The sequence below is a fragment of the Rhinolophus hipposideros genome (assembly GCF_964194185.1).
Source record: "Rhinolophus hipposideros genome assembly, chromosome: 13".
Lineage (NCBI taxonomy): Eukaryota > Metazoa > Chordata > Mammalia > Chiroptera > Rhinolophidae > Rhinolophus > Rhinolophus hipposideros.
The window spans coordinates 27,973,133-27,993,770 of record NC_138059.1 but is presented as its reverse complement, the minus strand read 5'-3'; the positions used below and the strand labels follow the sequence as shown (position 1 = coordinate 27,993,770).

The window sequence follows — 20,638 nt, the reverse complement described above, 5'->3', positions numbered from 1 at the left end:
TCCGGATCCCAGGGGCGGTTTATTAAGTGACCTTCGGATGGCGGCTCCACCCCCAGGAGGGCTGTGCGGGCGCCGAAAGGAGATCACACAGTTTTGACCCTAAATGTTATGTCGCTGTGAATCCAGGGGTACATTCAGATCTCTGAGCCATTGCAAAGGGAAAGATTTTTAAAACTGAAGGCCGCAGAGGGGTGGTAGACTTAGCGGGGGTGGGGTGGGGTTGGGGGGGGTGATGGAGGTATCATTTTGTGAGATTTAAATGCCTAATCATGTTGTTTTGTACACCTGATACTAATATAGTCGTATATATTTAAAATAGTGAAGGACTGTGGGAAAGGAAATCCACCTCATGAGCAGTGTATCTGCACACACACACACACACAAACGTGGGGGGGGCGGTATAAGGGGTGGGAGAACCACCACCAGCAGCAACAACAATGAAAATACCCACACCAGGCCAAAAAGAACCACTCTATCCGGATTTTCTTTTAAATATTATTTATATGAGGAACAAGTCATCACACTATCCCAGTAACTGGTAGAGACTGAAAGTTCAGAGTGTTTATTTGAAATTAAAATGACTTGGTATCAACTATTCTCCAAGTTTCAACGATACAATACATACCAGCAAGTTTTTCTTGGAAAATAATAAGTAATCCAACCCTAAAGGTTTTTACCCCCAACTTTCTACAAAACTAGCTTAGAAGTCTTCAGTTAAATCTTTGATCCTCTTGGTATATACCCTCATATATAAAACTGAGACATTTGTTCTTCCTCTCCAGATGTTCTTTGAGAAGCAAAAATGCTGATGGATGTGAAGCACCTTAATAAAATGGGAAGTGCCATACACATTTATTTAACAAATACTGTATGAGGACTGATCCTGGGTGGAGGGGTGGAATTGAATAGGTGGGTAAATGATAAAGATAAGCCACATTCTTGCAATCAAGAAGCTAAGAGCTAATGTGACACACATACATATTTTAATATAAAACAATATCTAAAACAGGAAATTATACCTTTGAGAGAGGAGAATAAGAGTTTAGAGGGAAAAGAGTTTATTTCTGCCTTGAAGAAAACTGATAAGGAAGTTTTACAAAGAGGTAATTGATCCAGGATGTACCGTGTTTCCCTGAAAATAAGACCTAGCCGGACAATCAGCTCTAATGCGTCTTTTCGAGCAAAAATTAATATAAGACCCAGTCTTATAGTAAAATAAGCGGGACAATCAGTTCTGATGCATCTTTTGGAGCAAAAATTAATATAACACCCGGTCTTACAGTAAAATAAGGTCTTTTTTTCTGGGAAACACGGTAGATGACACAAACATGCAGAGATGAGAGGTGGAAAGAAGAATAGTGTTTAGGTTGAGGGAACAGAGTAGGTAGAGGCCCAGAGGAGGTGATGGCAAGTTGAATCTGAACTCCATGAGGTTAAGCTGGGAGGATGGAGTTGGACAGCCATGCGCCATCACTTTCCTCACAGGGGAGGAGCAGTCAGAGAGAAGGGAGACGAGAGAACCCTGTGAGAGGGAAGGCAGTGATGCATATTTCAAGGCACCAAGATTGAATGCTATAGAAAGGTAGCAGAGTGTGGTGGACATCTGCTATTCCTGCATCTGTTCTCATCCTTATTTGCTAACAGTCGCTGGAGTGTCTTTGGCTGAAAATCCTCCACCTGCACTCTCGAAACACTTTCCTTGGTGGAACTGATGGGACCTCTGGCTCTGGGACTGACCTGCTCACCTAAGCTCTGCCCATCACAGCAGGAAATCCTCACAGCCACATATCCCTGAACCCATCAGGGATGTGTACCTGTCCCAAACTAACAAGAACAAATTCTAAGACTTCTGTCAGGTTGAGCAGCCAAGAAACGTTATTTCCTGCCGGACTGGAATCCAGGAGGTTGTAAACAAGAAGCTCAGGCAGCCATCTAGACAACACAGGGAAACAGTCCTGTGAAAAGAGCCAACACAGAAGAAAGGGAGATGGAGAGGGACTGGGTTCTCATGACGTTGTTGGAGCTCCTGAAGTCCCCTCCCTAGATTTTCCACTGTTTGCTGAAGCTGATTTACTTTTGTCATTTTCAACCGTCAGCTGATAGAGCCTGGCAAAACACCTTTGAGTTTGGAGTCCAGGTGGTCACACGTGACCTCGAGATGGCATTTTCAACAATGGAATGCAAGGTATTATTTTTGTCAAATTTCCTCAAGCTTCAGATTAAACATTAGAAAGCACCAATAATTTCAAGTTCCATAGATTTGGCTGTCAAGCCAGGAACGAGAAACCCAAGAAGGTTATGCAATTATTGTCAAAAGTCTATTATGTAAAGGTGAAAGGAGTAATTATAAATATAAGAAAACTCCTACAAGCTCTACAAGTAAGCACTACCCTAAGAAAAGAAGATTACATGTCATGGAGGTTGTGACTTCCTTTCTGAAGCTGTCCAGATGAATGATTTCATAGATTGCCTTATCTTAGACACTTTATATCATGCAATGCCCTGCAACATAACACAAAACAAACTTTCCACATTTAATTAACTCAAACTTTGATCAGAAAAGGGGGTTTGTATAATGTCACCGAAGCAGGAGGAAATGGCTCATTGAAATTCCCTGGCCACAACAGAAGAGAGTGGTGGGTAAGTTTAAGTAGAAATGCGAGCTCCCAGAAGGGGTCATCCCCTCATTTGGCCATTGCTGTCCCACCCCAGCTTGCCAAGTGGGAGGCTAAGCGTGGTCAAGCGTGCTCAGAAGGGAAGTGTGCCCTCAGAACACCTTCACCCTCCTGTCTATGCCCTGCTCGGCCACCTCCTTATACTCAGTGTCCTCAATGGGCAGGAAGCAAGTGTTATGGAGACACAATGTTGGTATTGGGAAGAGGTGGGGTGCAAGATTCCTGCTGCTTTGCATTATTCTTGCTGGTAAAACAGTCAGTTTGTTTGACTGACATACCAAAGTATATCTGAGAACACATTACATTGGTGCCCTCTGTATCTACAGGGAATATGTTCCAAGACCATCCAGTGGATACTGAAACTGTAAATAGTACTGAACCCAGGACAGAGCAAGACACAGCGAGATTTGATCACGCTTCTCACACAGCATGCAATTTAAAACTTATGACTTGTTTATTTCTGGAATTTTCCATCTAATATTTTCAGAAACCGCAGTTGACAACTGAAACTGCAGAAAGCAAAACCATGAATAAGGAGGGAACTACTGTACTTCTCAGAGGACTGAATTTAAAGGATGATTACCGTGACTGTTAATGCTTACCCCATAGAAGCATATCTTCTTTGAAGTGTAGGTGAGAGCAGCTTGGCAAGAAGTCCTTCCCCACCCTGACTGACGCTCTAAAGGGACAGCAAGGTGGAGGAACAAATGATGACTTCCTTCAGTGAGTTTGGGGTTTTGAGCAATCCTGGAGCACTGAGTTTGCTTTTGCTATTCTAACCCATCCCCATCCCTATTCTAGCCCACTATGGCCAGGGGAAGGTTTCAGGTGGTTGTTCCCACCTGATGGAAAAGCTGTCCGTGGGGCAGAGGGAAGTGAGGGTGAGGGTATGTAAGCAAGGAGAGCTGCAACAGAGCTGGGCGGCTCCAGACAGCACGCCTGAGCTGGGGTCTGTGGGAAGCCCCAGTTCCCTGGCCCAGGGATCCAAGTCTCTGGCTGGGTAATGAGGTTATACCTGAATCGGCATTAGAAGAGGGAGGAACGCAGCCTAGAAGGGTTGAAAGAAAGAAAATCAAATGAGGTATTGAAATGAGGAGTCTAATCCTGGCTCCGATGCAAACTTCTGGTGTGAGCTCGGGCAAGTCACTTACTCTCAGGGCCTCTATCTCCTTCACTGTGTCAAATCTCCCTCAATCTCCCTCTTATATGGACACTTGCAATTACAGTTAGGGCCCACCTAGATAATCCAGGATTATCTCTCCATTTCAAAACCCTTAACTTCATCACATCTGCCTAGTCCCTTTTGCCATATAAGGCAACAGCCACAGGATCCAGGGACTAGAAAGAGAACCAGATATCTTTGGGACTAATCGTTTCTTTTGAACAAAAAAGACGCTGCCTTCTTGAGTGATGGAGGGGTGGCCTAAGAACCCCAGGCTCCCCTGGAAGGTTTCTTTGGCCCATTCTGCCAGCCCCACTAACTTGTATGTGCAGAAACTCTGCTGCTCCTCTAACTCACTTGTACTGTGTGCCACGGCTGCCACATTATTTTAGAGCTTTCTTAGCAAAATATATTCCAGCAACATAATAATACTTAAGGAAACAATGAAAGTGTTCCTTTGATTGAAAGAGTATAATAAAGTAAAATAAAATACACTTGCATTTTGGAGCCAAACTGATCTGGATTTGAGTTCTGGCTTTATTGCGTATCATCTGTGGATTCTTAGCCAAGTTTCTTTCTTCTTAACTGTTCTAAGCTTCGTGTTTTCCCCTAATGGGACTACTGACCCATATGGGGGCTGTACACTTTAAATGAGATAATTCATGTAAAGCTCATAGCATAGTGCTTGTTAGATATTATTAGCAAAACCAATTGTTTTATTTCTCTATTCTAGCAACTTTCTTCTTACTAATAGCTTTAGTTTTTAAGTATGAGATCCACAAGCATATGAAATGCTTCTGATCTTGAGAAGAACTTTTTTTAAGAAGCAAGAGCAAATCATTAAAAAAATACTACTTGGATTTTTGCTACATAGACCAAATGGTGGAATTTTGCATTTTATATATTTTTAAATGTTTAGATAAAAATAGAGTAAAACACAGAGTAAAATTTATCTTTTTTAAGTGTACAGTACTATGAACTTTGATAAAGACAATCAGTCAGATAACCACCACCACAATCAAGATGGAGAATATTTCCTACACCCTCAAAAGTTTCCTGTGTCCCTTGTGTCCCAGTTAATCCTCTCCCCCCAACCTGGGATGCTAGCAACCATGGATCTCTTTTCCATCCTTTGCATTTCGTTGACTTTGGACTTAGGTACAAATTACTAAACTGCAGGGTAGCTGAAGGAAAGTTTACCTACTTTGGTTCTGCAACTTAGTAGCTTTCTTCCTGTGCCCTGCATCTAAAACAAAAACCCTTGATGTAGTCAAGATCTAAAGCAAAAGAGATTCAAGGCAGACCTTACAGGGATTTACTCCAACTTTTTCTGGAATTCTGGGAGATGCTGAGCCAGTTCACAGCTGGGGCTGGAACAGCAGGCGCTATTCTGGAGCCGTGGCAACACTGTTTCAAGTTATGTAGTTATGCGGACATGACAGTGTTGTGACTCTGGTAATGTGGGAGGAATTAGTGTAAAAGCCAAAGCCTGAGACATAGAGACATCAGTCAGGGTGTGGGCCCTCTTACATGGGGAACCTGCCGAGGCCCACTGCCTCCGATTTAGTCTTTGCCATCTAATTTTATGCTTGTATCTCTCTAATATAGCTAGAAGGTAATATAGTTGTAGATCTTCCTTCTTCTTCTTTAAAAATGTTGTTCATCTTAAACAAATACTTCTTGGGAGAAAATTACTTTTGTTGCTGTAAGAGGTATTTAGTACCAGACATGATAAACATAGTGAAAATGTTGTAGGTCTAATACCTAATCACCCATCTGTGTACTTAAGGGCACTAATCCGTGAACTTCTGGAAAATGAAAACTGGATCACATTTACCTTTGTATTCAAAGACCTGTCAAAGAGCACGGTGGCACATAAGAAGGGCTCACTAACTTCATTTTCACTATGTCAACATTGCAGTACCAGACTCCATGGAGGGACTTGGACGCGTTTGGTCTGTATTAATAAGAACACAGCTAAAAGTCTCTTTAGACTTATTTGGATCTCCGAACTCAGCTTCAGCCTCATTTACTATTTAACTTACACTTTTTCCTTCAAAGAAGTTCATTTGAGTGTTACGAAAAAAAGTATTAAAACTAATTGTGTTGAAAAATAAGTAACTGTAATGCTTAACTAAACCACTAGATGGCTTCTTGAAAACACCAACTATTCCTTCGGTTTGCTCAGCAATTTGATACATTAAAAAATGGAAAAAAGTGATTACGAAGTAGAAACTGGCAGTTACAAAATAGTAATGGGGATGTAAAGTACAGCATAGGGAACATAGTCAATAATATTGTAATAACTATGAATGGTGCCAAGTATGTACTAGACTTATGGGGGTGATCACTTCATAAGTTCTGTAAATGTCTAATCACTATGCGGTACAACTGAAACTAATATCATATTGAATGTCAACTGTAATTGAAAAATTAAAAAAAAAAGCAAAAAGAAAACGGTAAGCCGTTCCTGGTGACCTTATCTCTATGGATACATAGTTATCCTTTCTTTAAAGTTGAAAGAAAAGTACCTTCTTTGTTTACTTGAATATGACTAATGCATCCGTTTGTGGACATATTGTAATGCACAAGTAATCTGCAACTTAGTAGCTTTCTTCCTGTCCCCTGCATCTAAAACAAAAACACTTGACACTGTCCAGGTCTAAAGCAAACGGGATTCATGGCAGACCTTATAGGGATTTACTCCAAATTTTTCAGGAATTCTGGGGGGTGCTGAGCCAGTTTCATTTTATAAAATTAAGATTTTCTCTACTTACAAAATATATTATTCACATTAAACAAGGTTCCACATTATGATTTAAAGAACATATGGATTGAGCATAATTATTGAGCATATAGTAAGTAGTTCCTCCATGAATGTTTATAAAATAATTAGTTACTGAATTTGAATATACTAGGCAATGAATTAAGGCCCTTATATACGGTATATTGTCTCATCTCTACAGGAACTTCATGAGGTAGGAAGTATTACTTCCATTTTACAGATGTAAAACTATTGGCTCAGAGAGCTTGATAGCCCAAGTAACATATCAGATTTCAAGGCCAATGGTATCCACAATCACCACATTATACTGCTAAGTAAGTAATGAAAACAGTATTTTCCATCTTTCATTTGATAAAACAACTATTTTTCTCTTGCAAAGTAAGCAAGGTTATTTGTAGAGGAATAGTTTAGACCCCATTTTAAAAGCAAACAGAAAAAAGGGGATATTACTTTTGTTTTTGTTCTCTGATCTTTAATGGCTTTATTGAGATATAACTTGTATACCACAAGTTCACCCACTTGAAGTGTGCAATTCAATGGTTTTGAATCTAGTTTCAAAGTTTTGCAATGTTCATCAACCTAACGAGAAACCTGTACCCATTAGCAGTCATTCACAACCCCCTTCCCCACCTACCTATTTCCTAGTCCTAGATAGCCATTCATTTACTTTCTGTCTCTATAGATTTGCCTATTCAGGACATTTCGTATAAATGGAATCATATAATACAATATGTGGTCTTTTGTGACTGGCTTCTTTCACTCAGCATAATGTTTTCAAAGTTCATTTGTGTTGTAGTCTGTTTTAGCATGCCATTCCTTTTTATTGCCAAATAACATTTTATTGTATGAATATATCACATTTTGTTTATCCATTTATCAAATATGTACATTTCGGTTGTTTTTACTTTTTGGCTATTTTGAATACTACTACTATGAACACTCATGTACAAGTTTTTGTATGGACATATGTTTTCATTTCTTTTGTGTGTGTACCTAGGAGAGTAATTTCTGGGTCTCTATGGTAAATCTGTATTTAACTTTGGAGCCGCTGCCAAACTGCTTTCCACAGCAGCTGCACCATTTCCCATCCCCAGCAGCAGTGAGTGAGGGTTGCAATTTCTCCACATCCTTGCCGACACTTGTTATTCCTTCTTTGTTCGAGTAGAGCCATCCCAGTGAGTATAAAGTAGTTGTTTTCTACTCTTTATGTTTTTGTAAATAAAGCAAATATTCTTCCAAAATAAAACAGAAATATTTACTATGTGGCTGTAAAAAAACCCTCAATATAAAGTAACATTTCTCCATTATTCTCTATGTGAAAATATAATACAATAAAGATGTAGTTCAAATTCCAGGAATTATACTGCTTCCAATCCCAGTAACAAAGGCACTTAGTGATGCTTCTTCTGGTATTCAAGGGGATGACATCTATCATGCAGATTTGTTCTAAGGTTTAGAAATGAAGTACATGGGGCATCTAGTACTATGGTTGGTATTCAGGTAGTACTCAATAAATGGATGCTTATTTTTCATTCCAAATAAAGAAAATGGTTACAAATGGTTACAAAAAGAATTGCTTTGCACACTTGACTAACAATTCTAACGGCAACTCATGAGCCAGAGAAATGGAAATTATGTTCCAAATTAAATGGTGAAATCTCAATAGAAAAATAGCAATAATACAAAATCCAATCAAAGGAAACTAATAGGAACACGATGAAGTTAAAATTCACATGATGTACATTAACAAATTCAAAATCCATATTTAAAGAATGTCTGACTTTGGAAAACTAAATCTAAAAGCCAAATTAGATAAGAAATTTCTATGTTTCTTGAAATCAGAGCTCAGCAGGTAAGATAGAAATTGTATGTAAATAGGTAAAACTTGATTCTATGGTAACAAAATTGAGAAAAGTTTTTGGTTATTGTTTCTATGTTGCTTTTCACCATAATTTCTGAATAGAAATTTCTGTTCCCAGCATGTCTGTTATTTATATTCGTTCAACACGTGTTACTAAGTCCCTAGCATGTAGCCACATGTTTCCTCTACTGGTCTTTATGGAAGTTCTTCATTTGGTCTTTTTTATAATAAAATAAAGAGGTCTGTGTGCCAAGACACCATTCTACCTTTGTTTAGTGAATCTACTTTTCGTTGAGAGACAGCCGTAAATTGTGCTATAATCAAGAAAATGGGAGAATGGCTGCTATGAGAAATCTTTTCTTTCAGAAAGTTGTACTAATATGCAAAGAGGAGTTTCCAGACAAATGTCTGTCCCAAGTGTCCACGGAGATGTTTGGTCTGCACCAAAAGGTCTTTGATATTTGATACTGCCCACCATTATTGGACCAGTGAAACATAATGATATTTTCATGGATTAATGCTGTAAACCAAAAATATAAACAAATGTTATGGGCTATTTGAACTCAGGGACATTTTCTAAGTGTGGACATTTTTGACAGGACCAAATATTAAGGCCTATTTGGCATGGACCAAATATGCTCTTGGATATTTGGATAGGACAACATGTCCTGTAAGGTACAGGACACAGTGGAAGGGAGCTTGAAAAAAACCTTGTTTTAATTTGGAAAATGAATCTGTAATAATGACAATTAAAATTTATTTTCAAACTCTTATATTTAAGGTTCTGAGAAAGGCTTCTGCATTGGCTTTTTCTTTTTTCCCATTCGTTTAGTCCTTACAGTAACCTTTAAGAGTAGGTGTTATGCAATTTTCAAGACGAAACAAAGGCGGCTTAGTGAGGTTAAGTCATTTATTTACACTTATAAAACTCTTAAGTAGCAGAGCCAGGATTCAAAGTGTGACGTGTCTGACTCTAAAGCCCACGCTTTACCATCTCACTATATTAATTCTCCTTAGTAAAGCTGTTTGGGGGGGTAGAGGAAAGGGGAACAGGACTTTATTGGGGCACAGTGTGTATTGTACTTCCAGGATTTTTTCCAAGTCAAGTTGTTGTCCTTTCAGTCTTAGTTGTGGAGGGCACAGCTCTCCAGGTCCAGTTGCCGTTGTTAGTTGCATGGGGCACAGCCCACCATCCCTTGTGGGAGTTGAACTGGCAACCTTGTTGTGGGGACAGAGCCCCAGAAAGCAGTTTCCAGGCTCTCGGCCTCACATAGAAAGGTGCTGGCTCAGGTAGTAAATGGCCATCAACTGTGATTGGATGGCCATCAGCTGTGACTAGTTGGCCGTCAGCTGTAACCAGTGAGCCATTGGCCACTAATATAATTGTTGTGGCTACGCTAGCAAGAGTGGATTGCAGTTAGAAAATGGAGGCTAGCAAGAAGATGGTGGCTGAGCCTGCAAGCGGTGCAGTAGGGTTATGAACAGTGTGGCTCCTGCTTCCTGTGTCTCCAACCCAGCTGCCAGTGAGAATATAGTAGTATGACTCTCCTACCTTTGGCTCCTTGGGTGTTCCTTTTTGGCCTCACCATATCCTGCGTTCTTGTGTGGGGAGCGGGAGCAGAGACCCCGCAGGAGACCCCGCACGACACTTGTGATTGAGAGGAAGCGCTCCAACCAACTGAGCCATCTGGCACTGGCCCATGTGGGAATTGAACTGGCAGCCTTCAGCATTAGTAGCACGGAACTCTAACGACCTGAGTCACAGGGCCGGCCTCTGTGTCACTTTTATGAGACTATTAAGCTTCTTTGGGTTTGACCTTTCTACCAGCACATGGGAAAATCTACCCTAATTGACGCCTCAGTATCTTTACTTGAAATCACTGTTGGTAAATTCTTATCAAAAGATATTTCATTATCAATAAACCATGTGTGCCTTAGGTTAGTTAGCACTGGGTAACTTAATCTTGTAATGTTCTAGCACTTACTTCCAAATTTTACTAATCCTTCAAACCCTTTATTCAAATGAAATCTTACAGGAAAGTCCAAGCTATAAACAGAGTTGCTGTTGGAAGAGCAAGGTGAGCACTGGTCATTTACTGGCGTCAGGTTATCCATCACTTATACTGCATTTCCACGTCCCTGTTCTAACTGCTTTATGTACTCTGTCTCATTGGATCCTCCACACCACTGTTATTCTCAATTTAAGAATCAGCAGGTGGGTTAGGAATGCATTGCTCTGTGGGTTAATTGGGAAGTCTACTATAGTTGCTTGATGTAGTCCGAAGCCAAGGTAGCCAGGCCAAGGCTGGTGCAGTGGCTCAGAGATGTCAGGCTTTTCTCTTCTTTATCCCAAACCCTTAAAATGAGGCTTCTCTCCTGGATATCAGATATGCAACTAGCAGTGTTTGAGGGAACTAAGTGATCTGAAAATCACCAGGTTCTGAGTCCTATAAAGACCTCTCTGCAGATTCTGTCACTAAGGTAATTTCCTCAGGCCCAGGGCTCTGCGAGACCTTCTGTCTCCTGTCTTGGAATTCCCTTTAACTCACCACAAGTGGGCTGCCTCAGATTCTTCTCCCTTTTCTTGCTCCCATTTGACATTTATTCTGGGTTGCAATTCATTTCCATGATCGCACTGGAAGTGGCTGCACTCAGAAGCACTTGGGGGTAAGCATACATTCCTATGTTCAGAAACCACGGCTCTTCTAGGACTTTTCACATTTATCCCATTTGATTCAAGCTTCAGAGATGTTCTTTGTTTAACGCTCAGACAATGACAATAAGCAAACCCTTACACAGCCAGTGTCTTACTATAAGCCAGACACTGCTCCAAGAACTTTGCAAATATTCATTTAATCCGCCGACAGTCCTGTTTTCCCATCTGCAGATGAAGAACTGAGGTGCAGTGATGAAGTGACTTGGTGAAGATCGTGTGCTAGTAAGGAGCAGGACAGGATTAAAATCCAGGCAAGCTGGCGCCAGATTTCCCCCCACTATGTTGCCTCTAATAAATTAAAAACTAAAGACTTTATAGGTTATGACAACATACCATGTTGAAACAGAAGTTATTTTCAATGTAGTGGCAAACTGTTAACCATCACCATTAACCAACTACCTGAATATGTTTGCGTAAGTTTGTCTCAGTGCTATGACCTGACTCAAATAAATAGTATGCTAAGGCAAATTGTTTCACCCTTATTATTTATAATAAACAAATATTTGTAATAAACAAATATAAGATATGCACAATTAATGGACTTAACATATGACAGAGGAGCTGAATTAATGTGATATCCTTTAGCAAATGAGCTTCTTCCTGGGACTGTAAAACTGCTTTTCTGCTTAAAATATTAATAGTGTTAACTTCAGTTTTTTATAAATCAGGTACTATGCTGTGGTAGGTTAGAGATGTCACAAATTCTCTGCTATGTCTACTACTGAGAGGGGAATCTATTTTTCTGTTGACTCTGGGCAGGTCTTGGTGATATGTTTGACCAATAGAATGTGGCAGAAGTAACATTCTGGGTCATCTGAGATTAGGTCCTAAGAAGCCTTGCAGCTTCTGTAGAGGTGTCTTGGAACACTCACTCTGAGATCCCAGCTCCCATACTGTAAGGAAACACAAGTAACTTCGTGGAGAGGCCCACGTGGAGAGGCTCCCAGGCTTCTGGCTGAGCATCCAGCTGTGGCCAGCGCGGACCTCTTTCGGGAACTATAACCTCCAGCCCCAGATGATGCTACGAGCACGTTGAGCTGATTCCACTGAGCTCTGCCCCGATTGTTGATTTGTCAGCAAATTGAATGACTGTGGTTGCTTGGAAGCATAAAGATTGGCAGTTTATTACATAGCAATAGTTGACCAGAACATGTGCTAAGGCTTTTACAAATGTTATCTCAATTTATTCCTCACAGTATCTTATGAGGGAAGCTACCATTATCCTTAAAATGAGGAGGCGGAGGTTCAGTGAGTTTGAATAATTCAGGTTTGTTGTCTCTAATTTCTCCTGATATTTCCTGATTATTTCTCCTGATTGACATTACTTCATTTTATGATCCATCTCATTCACAAAACAACTGCTGAGTCATACAAGACTAAGGTCAATTCTTAGTTCTGCCTCTGGTTGTACGCCTGTAAATAGAAGATGTAGTTTATATTTCACAGGACAGTGAAGATTCCAAAGATACCATGTTTCCCAGAAAATAAGACCTAGCCAGGCCATCAGCTCTAATGCATCTTTAGGAGAAAAAATAATATAAGACCCGGTCTTGTTTTAATATAAGACCGGGTCATAATGTAATAATAATAATAATAATAATAATAATAATAATACAAACTGGGTCTTAGATAAAACCGGTCTGATATTACTGCTCCAAGACACATTAGAGCTGATGGCTAGGTCTTATTTTCGGGGAAACACGGTGCATACAAAGGACTTGGCAGATGGTAGGCATGCAACAATGGGTAAACGTTATTATTTGCTTTGAGAATTCTTTCCTATGATGAAAGGCAGCTGGTGCTAAAGGACTCTTAGAAATGGTCTTTGATAGTGTGACCATGGGCTACACACTCCCATTTAGGGTCAAGTAGGTGTCAAAATGTCAGAAGAATTACCTAACCTTTTAAAGACACATTCCTGTAACATCACGTAATTGTAAACTATGTATGGAATACTTATATATGGCTTATGTAACATGGTGTAGAATACAGATTTCTTTGGAGTTGAGCACATTCCTGATTCATTAGCTGTCTGTTACTTCATTTATAAAGAATCCTTCAAGCTCTAAAATCAGTGCATTTTACTTCGCCTCATTCTACCACCTTTAATGTTGAGTGCCTTAGCAAAAAACGCCAACCAACTTTTGACCCATAACAATCCCCACATGTAATTTATAAGCTATTTCTGAACAAGGGTTCAATCATTCTGAGACTGACCTTTCTCTATACTGCCTGCTTCTATCGATTTTTAAACAAGGACCCACTTGAGTTAAAATAGATCCTATGAAGATGCTGTCATCTTCTCCCTTGGAATTCAGGACAAAGGGTGTGAGGGGATGACCAGGCAGCTTGAATGGAGGGCAACAGTAAGGTACTGGGTGTCACCATCACTGGGTGTGTAGTAGGTACTCGATAAATACATAGTGAATTGAATGTACTTTTTTCCTTTATCCTTTTAGCCTGTCTTATCCATTTATTTGAAGCTTAACAGTGGATGATGGTGGTAAGCAGTACTAGCAGCTAAAACCTCAGCAGCTTACAGAAAGACTCCCCGCCCAGTCCTACCCTATGATATGAGCTAAGGCAGGGGCTGCTGGCCCACAGAACCTTTTGTACACAGCCCCCTTTGTTTCTATTTTCTACCATGTTAATACTGAAGATCTCACTTACAGACTAAGACAAAGTACTGTAGAGAAGAACTAAATGACATGACAAATCTGAGTAATATCTACTAAAATATACATGCTTTACACAAAGAATATACTTTTCAAAAGTGTTCCTGGAATATTTAAAAATTGAGACAATAAACTCCCCAAGGCAAATATAATATACATAACATTCTCTGATTGTGATGCCATAAAAATAAAAATTAAAAGGATCAGAAAACAGAACCACTACCCAAACAAAAAAGTCTCATTATTTGGGGAAAAAAACAAAACAAAAAAAGCAAAGGAAAAAGCCTTTTGCAATACAACTTCGGGGTTAAAGAATAAAAACTGAAATTTTAGAACATCTAATATAAAATGACAACAGGACATGTGATTGAGCTTAAGCAGTGATCAGAATTAAGTCCACACTTTAAATCTCATATTACTAATTAAGAAGAAATAAAAATGAATGAATGAAGTGCTAACTCAAGGAGTTGGGGAAAAACAACAACAAAATAAACTAAGGAAAGAGAAAAGGAAATTTATTAAAATGGAAATGAATTAATTGGAAAACAGAAAAATTGTAGAATGGAGACATTCAAGGCATACTACTTTGGAGGAAACAAACAAAAAAACCACAATAAATTATAGGTTAACTGTTAGCTATCTTAAGTAAATAAGAGAGCAAGCATAATACATAATAAGGGGGGAAAGCCATATGCACAGAAAAGGAAGAGGTAACTTTGCTCAGTTCTAGATAAATACATCTGAAAACTTGGATGAAATGGTTTATGATCCCAGCTAAAATATAAAACTATACAGACCATTACCATAGAAGATACCAAAAAAGTTGTCAGAGCTACTTGCCAAACATCCTTCAGACCCAGATAACTTTATGGAAATTTTTTTTAAAAATAAATTTTATTGGGGAATATTGGGAGACAGTGTGTTTCTCCAGGGCTCATCAGCGCCAAGTCGTTGCCCTTCAATCTAGTCGTGGGGGGTGCAGCTCAGCTCCAAGTGCAGTTGTCCTTTTCAATCTTTAGTTGCAGGGGGCGCAGCCCACCATCCCATGTGGGAATTAAAGCAGCAATCTTGTTGTTGAGAGCTCGCCCTCCAACTGAGCCATCCAGCAGCCCCTCTGGAAGCTCAGCGGCAGCTCGTTGTCTTCAATCTAGTTGTGGAGGGTGTAGCTCACTGGCCCATGTGGGAATCAAACCAGCAACTCTGTTGTTCAGAGCTGGTGCTCTAACCAACTAAGCCATCAGGCCATCCCTTTACTGAAATTTTAATTAACAAAAATTTCAATGCTATTTAAACTGCTCTAGAGCATAGGAAAAGGAGGGAAGTTTCCAGATTCATCAGCATCAAATTAATTAACAAAACTTCTTAGAGACCAAGCGTGCGCGCATGCACACACACACACACACACAAACTAATCTCACTGATGAAAATACCCTAAATAAAATATGGAACAGTCTAGCAATATATTAAAAAGAATAATACACATGGCCAAGTAGAGTTTATTTCAGGAATGCAAGGATGGTTTGAAATTATAAAACACATTAATGTAATTCATATTAAAATATCAAAGGAGAAAAATCATACGATCATCTCCATAGATAAAAAGGAATGTGATAAAATTCAACCTGCATTGTTGGTTAAATGTTATTACTTTTTAAATAGGGACCAATGGATATTCCTTAACACGATTAAATGTATCTATCTCAACCCAATTCATTGTAGCCGATATATTTAACATTATTCTAGATGAACCAGACAATGCAATTAGACATAAAGAGGTATGAGAATTGCAAGACATGACTGTAACTGGAAAACAAAAAAATTAACTGAAATACTATTATAAACTCTAAGAAAATGGAAGTCTGGTAGCTGGGTAGATAATTAATATAAGTAAATAATTAGCCTTCATGTATACTAAAATCAAACTAAGTCATAAACAGAAAAGACTTCATTAATAACTACAAAAATGAAATTTCTAAGAATAAACTTGAAGATATCTGTAAAGTAAAATGTAAAGCATATAAAAAAGGAAACAAAATTTGAACAAATGTACACCATTTTTAGATAGTGCACCATGATTTAAACCGAAGCTTTAACATGATGTCAAATTTCCCTCAGTTAATTTATAAAAGTAAAGCTGTTCCCCAAAATAAAAGTACAAAGTGCAAATGGAAAAATAAGCAAGAATATTTGAAAATTAGTTATTAAGAGTGTAGGACTGGTACAAAAAAAAAGAAAGGCAGGTCAACTGAATAGAATTTGAGCCTAGAAACATATTCAAGTAATATGAAAATTTACTGTATGATAAAAGGGTCATTTCAAATAGTAAAGAAAAGATGAATTTATTTAATAAACAGAAAAGACTTCATTAATAATTACAAAAATGAAGTTTCTAAGAACAAACTCTTGAAGATATCTAGGATAACCTGGGGGAAAACTAGGATAACTGGGTGGTGGGGGCGGGGGGTAAAGACTTAAATTCAGGATAGATCAATGATTTAAATGAGAAAAATGCAATAGAAATACCTAAATTTATTTTTAATATTCAAACCCTGATACATTTTTTCCCCTTGAAAAAAGACACAGAAAAAGTATGCATAGTGTGTTAAAATTTGTGTTACTGTATATGGCATTTATATATGTGGATACATTTATGTATCTATATGGTATTTCTAGAGGGGTATAAAAGAATCTAGTTATTGGTATCTGTCTCTTTGAAAGGGAACTAAAAGGTAGGTGTCAGGGGTCGGAGAGACTTTTTACTGTTTGAACCAGGACGATTTATTAATTAAAAAATAAATAAATAAAACACATGCCAGGAAACAAAACCAAAAAACCTATGCACGGTAGTATATTCTATAAGGGTTGGAAATGCATCTGAAAATAACATAAAAGGAGAACTGATTGAGTTACTGCATCTTTGAAGATACATCAATCAGAGGTAGTTTTTTCAAAGGCAAAATAATATTCAGGTTCTTAGGGATTCTTGTCCAGTACTGGTATAAGCTACTAATTTATTATAAAGTAGTTAAGGAAGAATATCCCCTCCTTTAATTTTTCTCCTAGACAAACTGCGTATTTTATGGCCTGAACTTGTATATGCACCAAAATGAAACAAAAATAAAGAGCAACTTTGATTTAAAAAGTACCTCAAGGCAATACAAAAAAAGTCCTTTTAATTTTTGATACATATTAAAACATTTCAGTCAGTTCTTCCTGACAGCATAACAGGACAAATACACAAGACCTCAAACATGCTTTAAAATGACATTCAGCAAAGTATTTAAAATTTAATAAATAGCAATAATCACACACAAATACATTTTTCATACTCAATCATTAAGCTACTAAAAGACAGCTAAAGAATAAATAAACAGGAATTGACAATAAAAATAATATGTGGGGTTTGCAAATCACTCTACTTAAAACGGGGGTGATCTGTATGATTTCTTAATTTGTTTTTCAACATGTAGCATGATCCCCCCATGAATAAAATATATTGAAAAAGTCACTTTCTTACAACAATGCAGTCTTTAAATACAACAAATAAATATAAAACCAGCAAAGCAATTTCAAGTTGTAATAAAAATGTCCCCCTTACTCCCAAAAAGCTATGGAAATATATAGTTACTGTGGTAGCAAATAATAGTATTTAAAGTGATAGTGCTTGTGCACTAAACTCATCTGAGACCTTGATATGATTTTAGTGCAAATCCCTAGGGTCCAATGCAAGCATAACCCTACCAGTTGGAACTTATCTTGTACAATTTTTTGTACACATTTTATAAAGTTCAAGATTTAATGCATAGTAAAATATCTTCATCCGCTTAGATCTGTCCTTAAATAAAGATGAAAACAGAAATGACTTGGGATTTTACCATTTGGTTTGTACCATATTAGAGTATTAAAGTTAATATTAGAAAATCTATAAAAGAGTTTTCTTTTTGCCATTCATTTTTCTAACTATCTAAATTTCACATCACTGCATGTTAAACATAAGAGAAAAATTTTTAGACACGTGTTTTCCCTTTGATAAGCTCTTATGATGAAATCCAATAACATTTAGACAAATGTTACACAAATAAAAACACAGGTGAGTATAAGGGCTTTTTTTCTTGGGAATATAATAACGACCTTAACAGCTAGTCTATTAAGTTACAAGATGTATTGGCAAAAGCATAAAGGGTTCAATTAAAAGAAGATATTTTGTACAAACAAACCTTTTAACACAGGATAGATAAACTGACAGTCAAATGAGTTTCAGCAGCCATATTTCTACTGTAAACGACAGTACCAGGATAAAAACAATCAGAAACAAATGGAAGAAAATTACTGAACAATATGAATACATAACGCATTTTTCGCTGATAAAATAGCAAACTCTAAAAGTTCATAGAGTTAACAAATTGTTTAATTTAACCATGCAGGCTAATATGTAATAAGAAATCACCCTGCATCTTTTCTTTGTAAATTAAAACTAGTTTAATTGTAAAGTTACAAAACAATGAATGGATATTGCTCCAACTTGTACACAATCTCCCTTGTGTGATCCGTACCTAACAAAGTAACAAAGCCTCGTCATCGCTCGTTTCATTTTTCAGTGTTGCTTCTAAGCAAGTGTCCGGTATCTGGGCAGTGTGGACAATGCCACAGCGCTCACAGGGGCCATCTCGATGACCTGGCCTCACTCCAGGGTTTGTTGCACTATACGGTTGTCTAAAGCCTTGTCCCTGGTCTGAAGCAAGATCAAGAAGAGGTCTAGAACAGTCATTCGCATCCAAGTCTGAAGCTCCATCAGAAACTGGAATTAGCATTTCAACATCATCATCTTCTTCTCTTCCACTGACCCCATTATCAAGTTGTCTCAAAGGACTCTGGTTCTGATTTACTGAGCTCGATCGCCCTAATGTGAAACGTACCCATCGCAGCCCCTGAGTCATGCGACTTAGTGCACTTGTGAGCTGGTGACGTGCTGGACTCACACTTGGGGGTTCCACACTGGTCACCTCCCTTCCATTATCTGTGTGACTGCCTCGGGTACTCGGAGTTGAGGAACTTCCACTTGCTCCCACTGATGCTTCTACTGCTGTTGTGGGAGGGACTTTTTGGGGCAAAGGAGCTGCAACCCCACCAGAGGCTCCTGCTGTGTCCCTTCTCTCATTTTCTGTGTCTGTGTCGTCAGACTCCACGGAAAACAAACTTCGGTGAGCGTGGTTTCTTTCAGGTTCTCTGCTGGTATTCTGACTAGGGACAACCTCATCTCCATCTGCTGAGACCAAAGCCAATGACCCTGAATGACGTGACCTTGCAAAATTAAAAATACGATTCCAAATGTTGCTGGATCTGCCTGCCATAGGAAGCCTGATTGAAGTAAATCCAAGCTGAGATCGTACAGCTAGCCTCAGGTTTTCCAAAACAGAAGCCTACAAACAGAAGAAGAGATCTTTAAGATACCTAACAATGAAGTACCAAGATGGAAAACACCCTCCTAATGAGAATGTGTTACAGCTAAAAAGTCTGTTGCTCATTGTTAGGATCTATGGAGGATGAATCAAGTTTTCTTACATGTACAGGTTCAACCTACCACAGTATCTAATCTATAACGGGAACCACTGCTCACTGTGTTAAAGATGATTTTGACATTTCATTTTTTATATGCAACTTTAAAGTAGTATTTGATAACGATTACAACAGCTATTCTATTGCAAAACTTCACATAGTGATCCATTCCTAAAAGTGCACCAAAGTTGGATAATTGAATGTCCACCACAACTCTCTAAATGACCTAAAGCGGTGTGAAAACTAGGCCCTTTGCCTGTTTTTTTTGTTTGTTTGCTTGTTTGTTTTAACATAGAACAAGTTATACTTGATTTACAAGGTTGAAACTTTCTAAAATATGTGAAAATTATATTTGGTTCCCAAGGATCTGTTGTATAAATGGAGACTGAAGATTTGTAAATAAAGGAATTAATATATTTGTTACACAGCATAGAGAGTAATAAACACAGGAATTAACATATTTATAATACAGCACAGGAAACAAAAAAGCTCAGAAATTAATGTGTTTATAGCACTATGCAATGGTATCTGAGACCTTCCTAATCTTTAAAGATTAAGTTTTATTTTCTACAGCTTAGTATTAAGCATAAATTATATCCGTATTCTTTGAAAATCGGTGATTTTTCATTAGTACAGATGGGAGTGATTTAATTAGTACATGTTGTCCAATCGAAAGAAAAATCTATTCTTTTTTCTAGAAGAATGAATTTACGTATTACTTAAAATGAAAACAAACCTACAGCATTTATATAAAACAGTGTTTAAGCTCCATCTAGTGGTTAATAAAAATGAGTATTCAAACTTGGACAAACAGCTTTCATCAATTTGGCATTTAGTACGGAAAATACAGTATTTCCAGGAAATAATGGAGAGCTGACATATTCCCTTTCAAATGATGATACAGTTTTTCTCTGCCAAAATGAATGGCTCTTGCCTTTCCTCTCACAGGAAAAAAAAAAAAAGGATGAAAATAAGGAAGATGTGATAGCGTTATGTTCTCCATCTCTCTTTGTGACTGGTATTAAATTTATTTTCATAGAGGTCTTTCAAACATATCCCCAGGAATTTACTTCACAGAAAGCTAAGAAGCCACTACCATAGGAATATTTCATGGTCTCGCCTTAATAAAGCACAGATTGTCAATAAGAAATTTGGATATCAGCACACACAAATTTGCTATACAAATGAGTAAAATATTTCACCAATTA

At 38.1% G+C, this 20,638-nt stretch overlaps 1 protein-coding gene across 3 annotated transcripts in view; it reads right to left on the bottom strand.

Moving 5' to 3' along the window:
* Positions 1-14,375: 14,375 nt before the first annotated feature.
* Positions 14,376-20,638, bottom strand: part of LRP12 (LDL receptor related protein 12) — a gene marked incomplete at its 5' end in the record, with an annotated part of 70,978 nt that continues 64,715 nt past the window's right edge. For all 3 annotated transcript variants that reach the window (XM_081070203.1, XM_081070204.1, XM_081070205.1), the window contains one exon: positions 14,376-19,294. In XM_081070203.1, the coding sequence (XP_080926329.1) occupies positions 18,428-19,294 (867 nt within the window). In that variant the 3' untranslated portion in view covers positions 14,376-18,427. The remainder of the gene's footprint in view (positions 19,295-20,638) is intronic.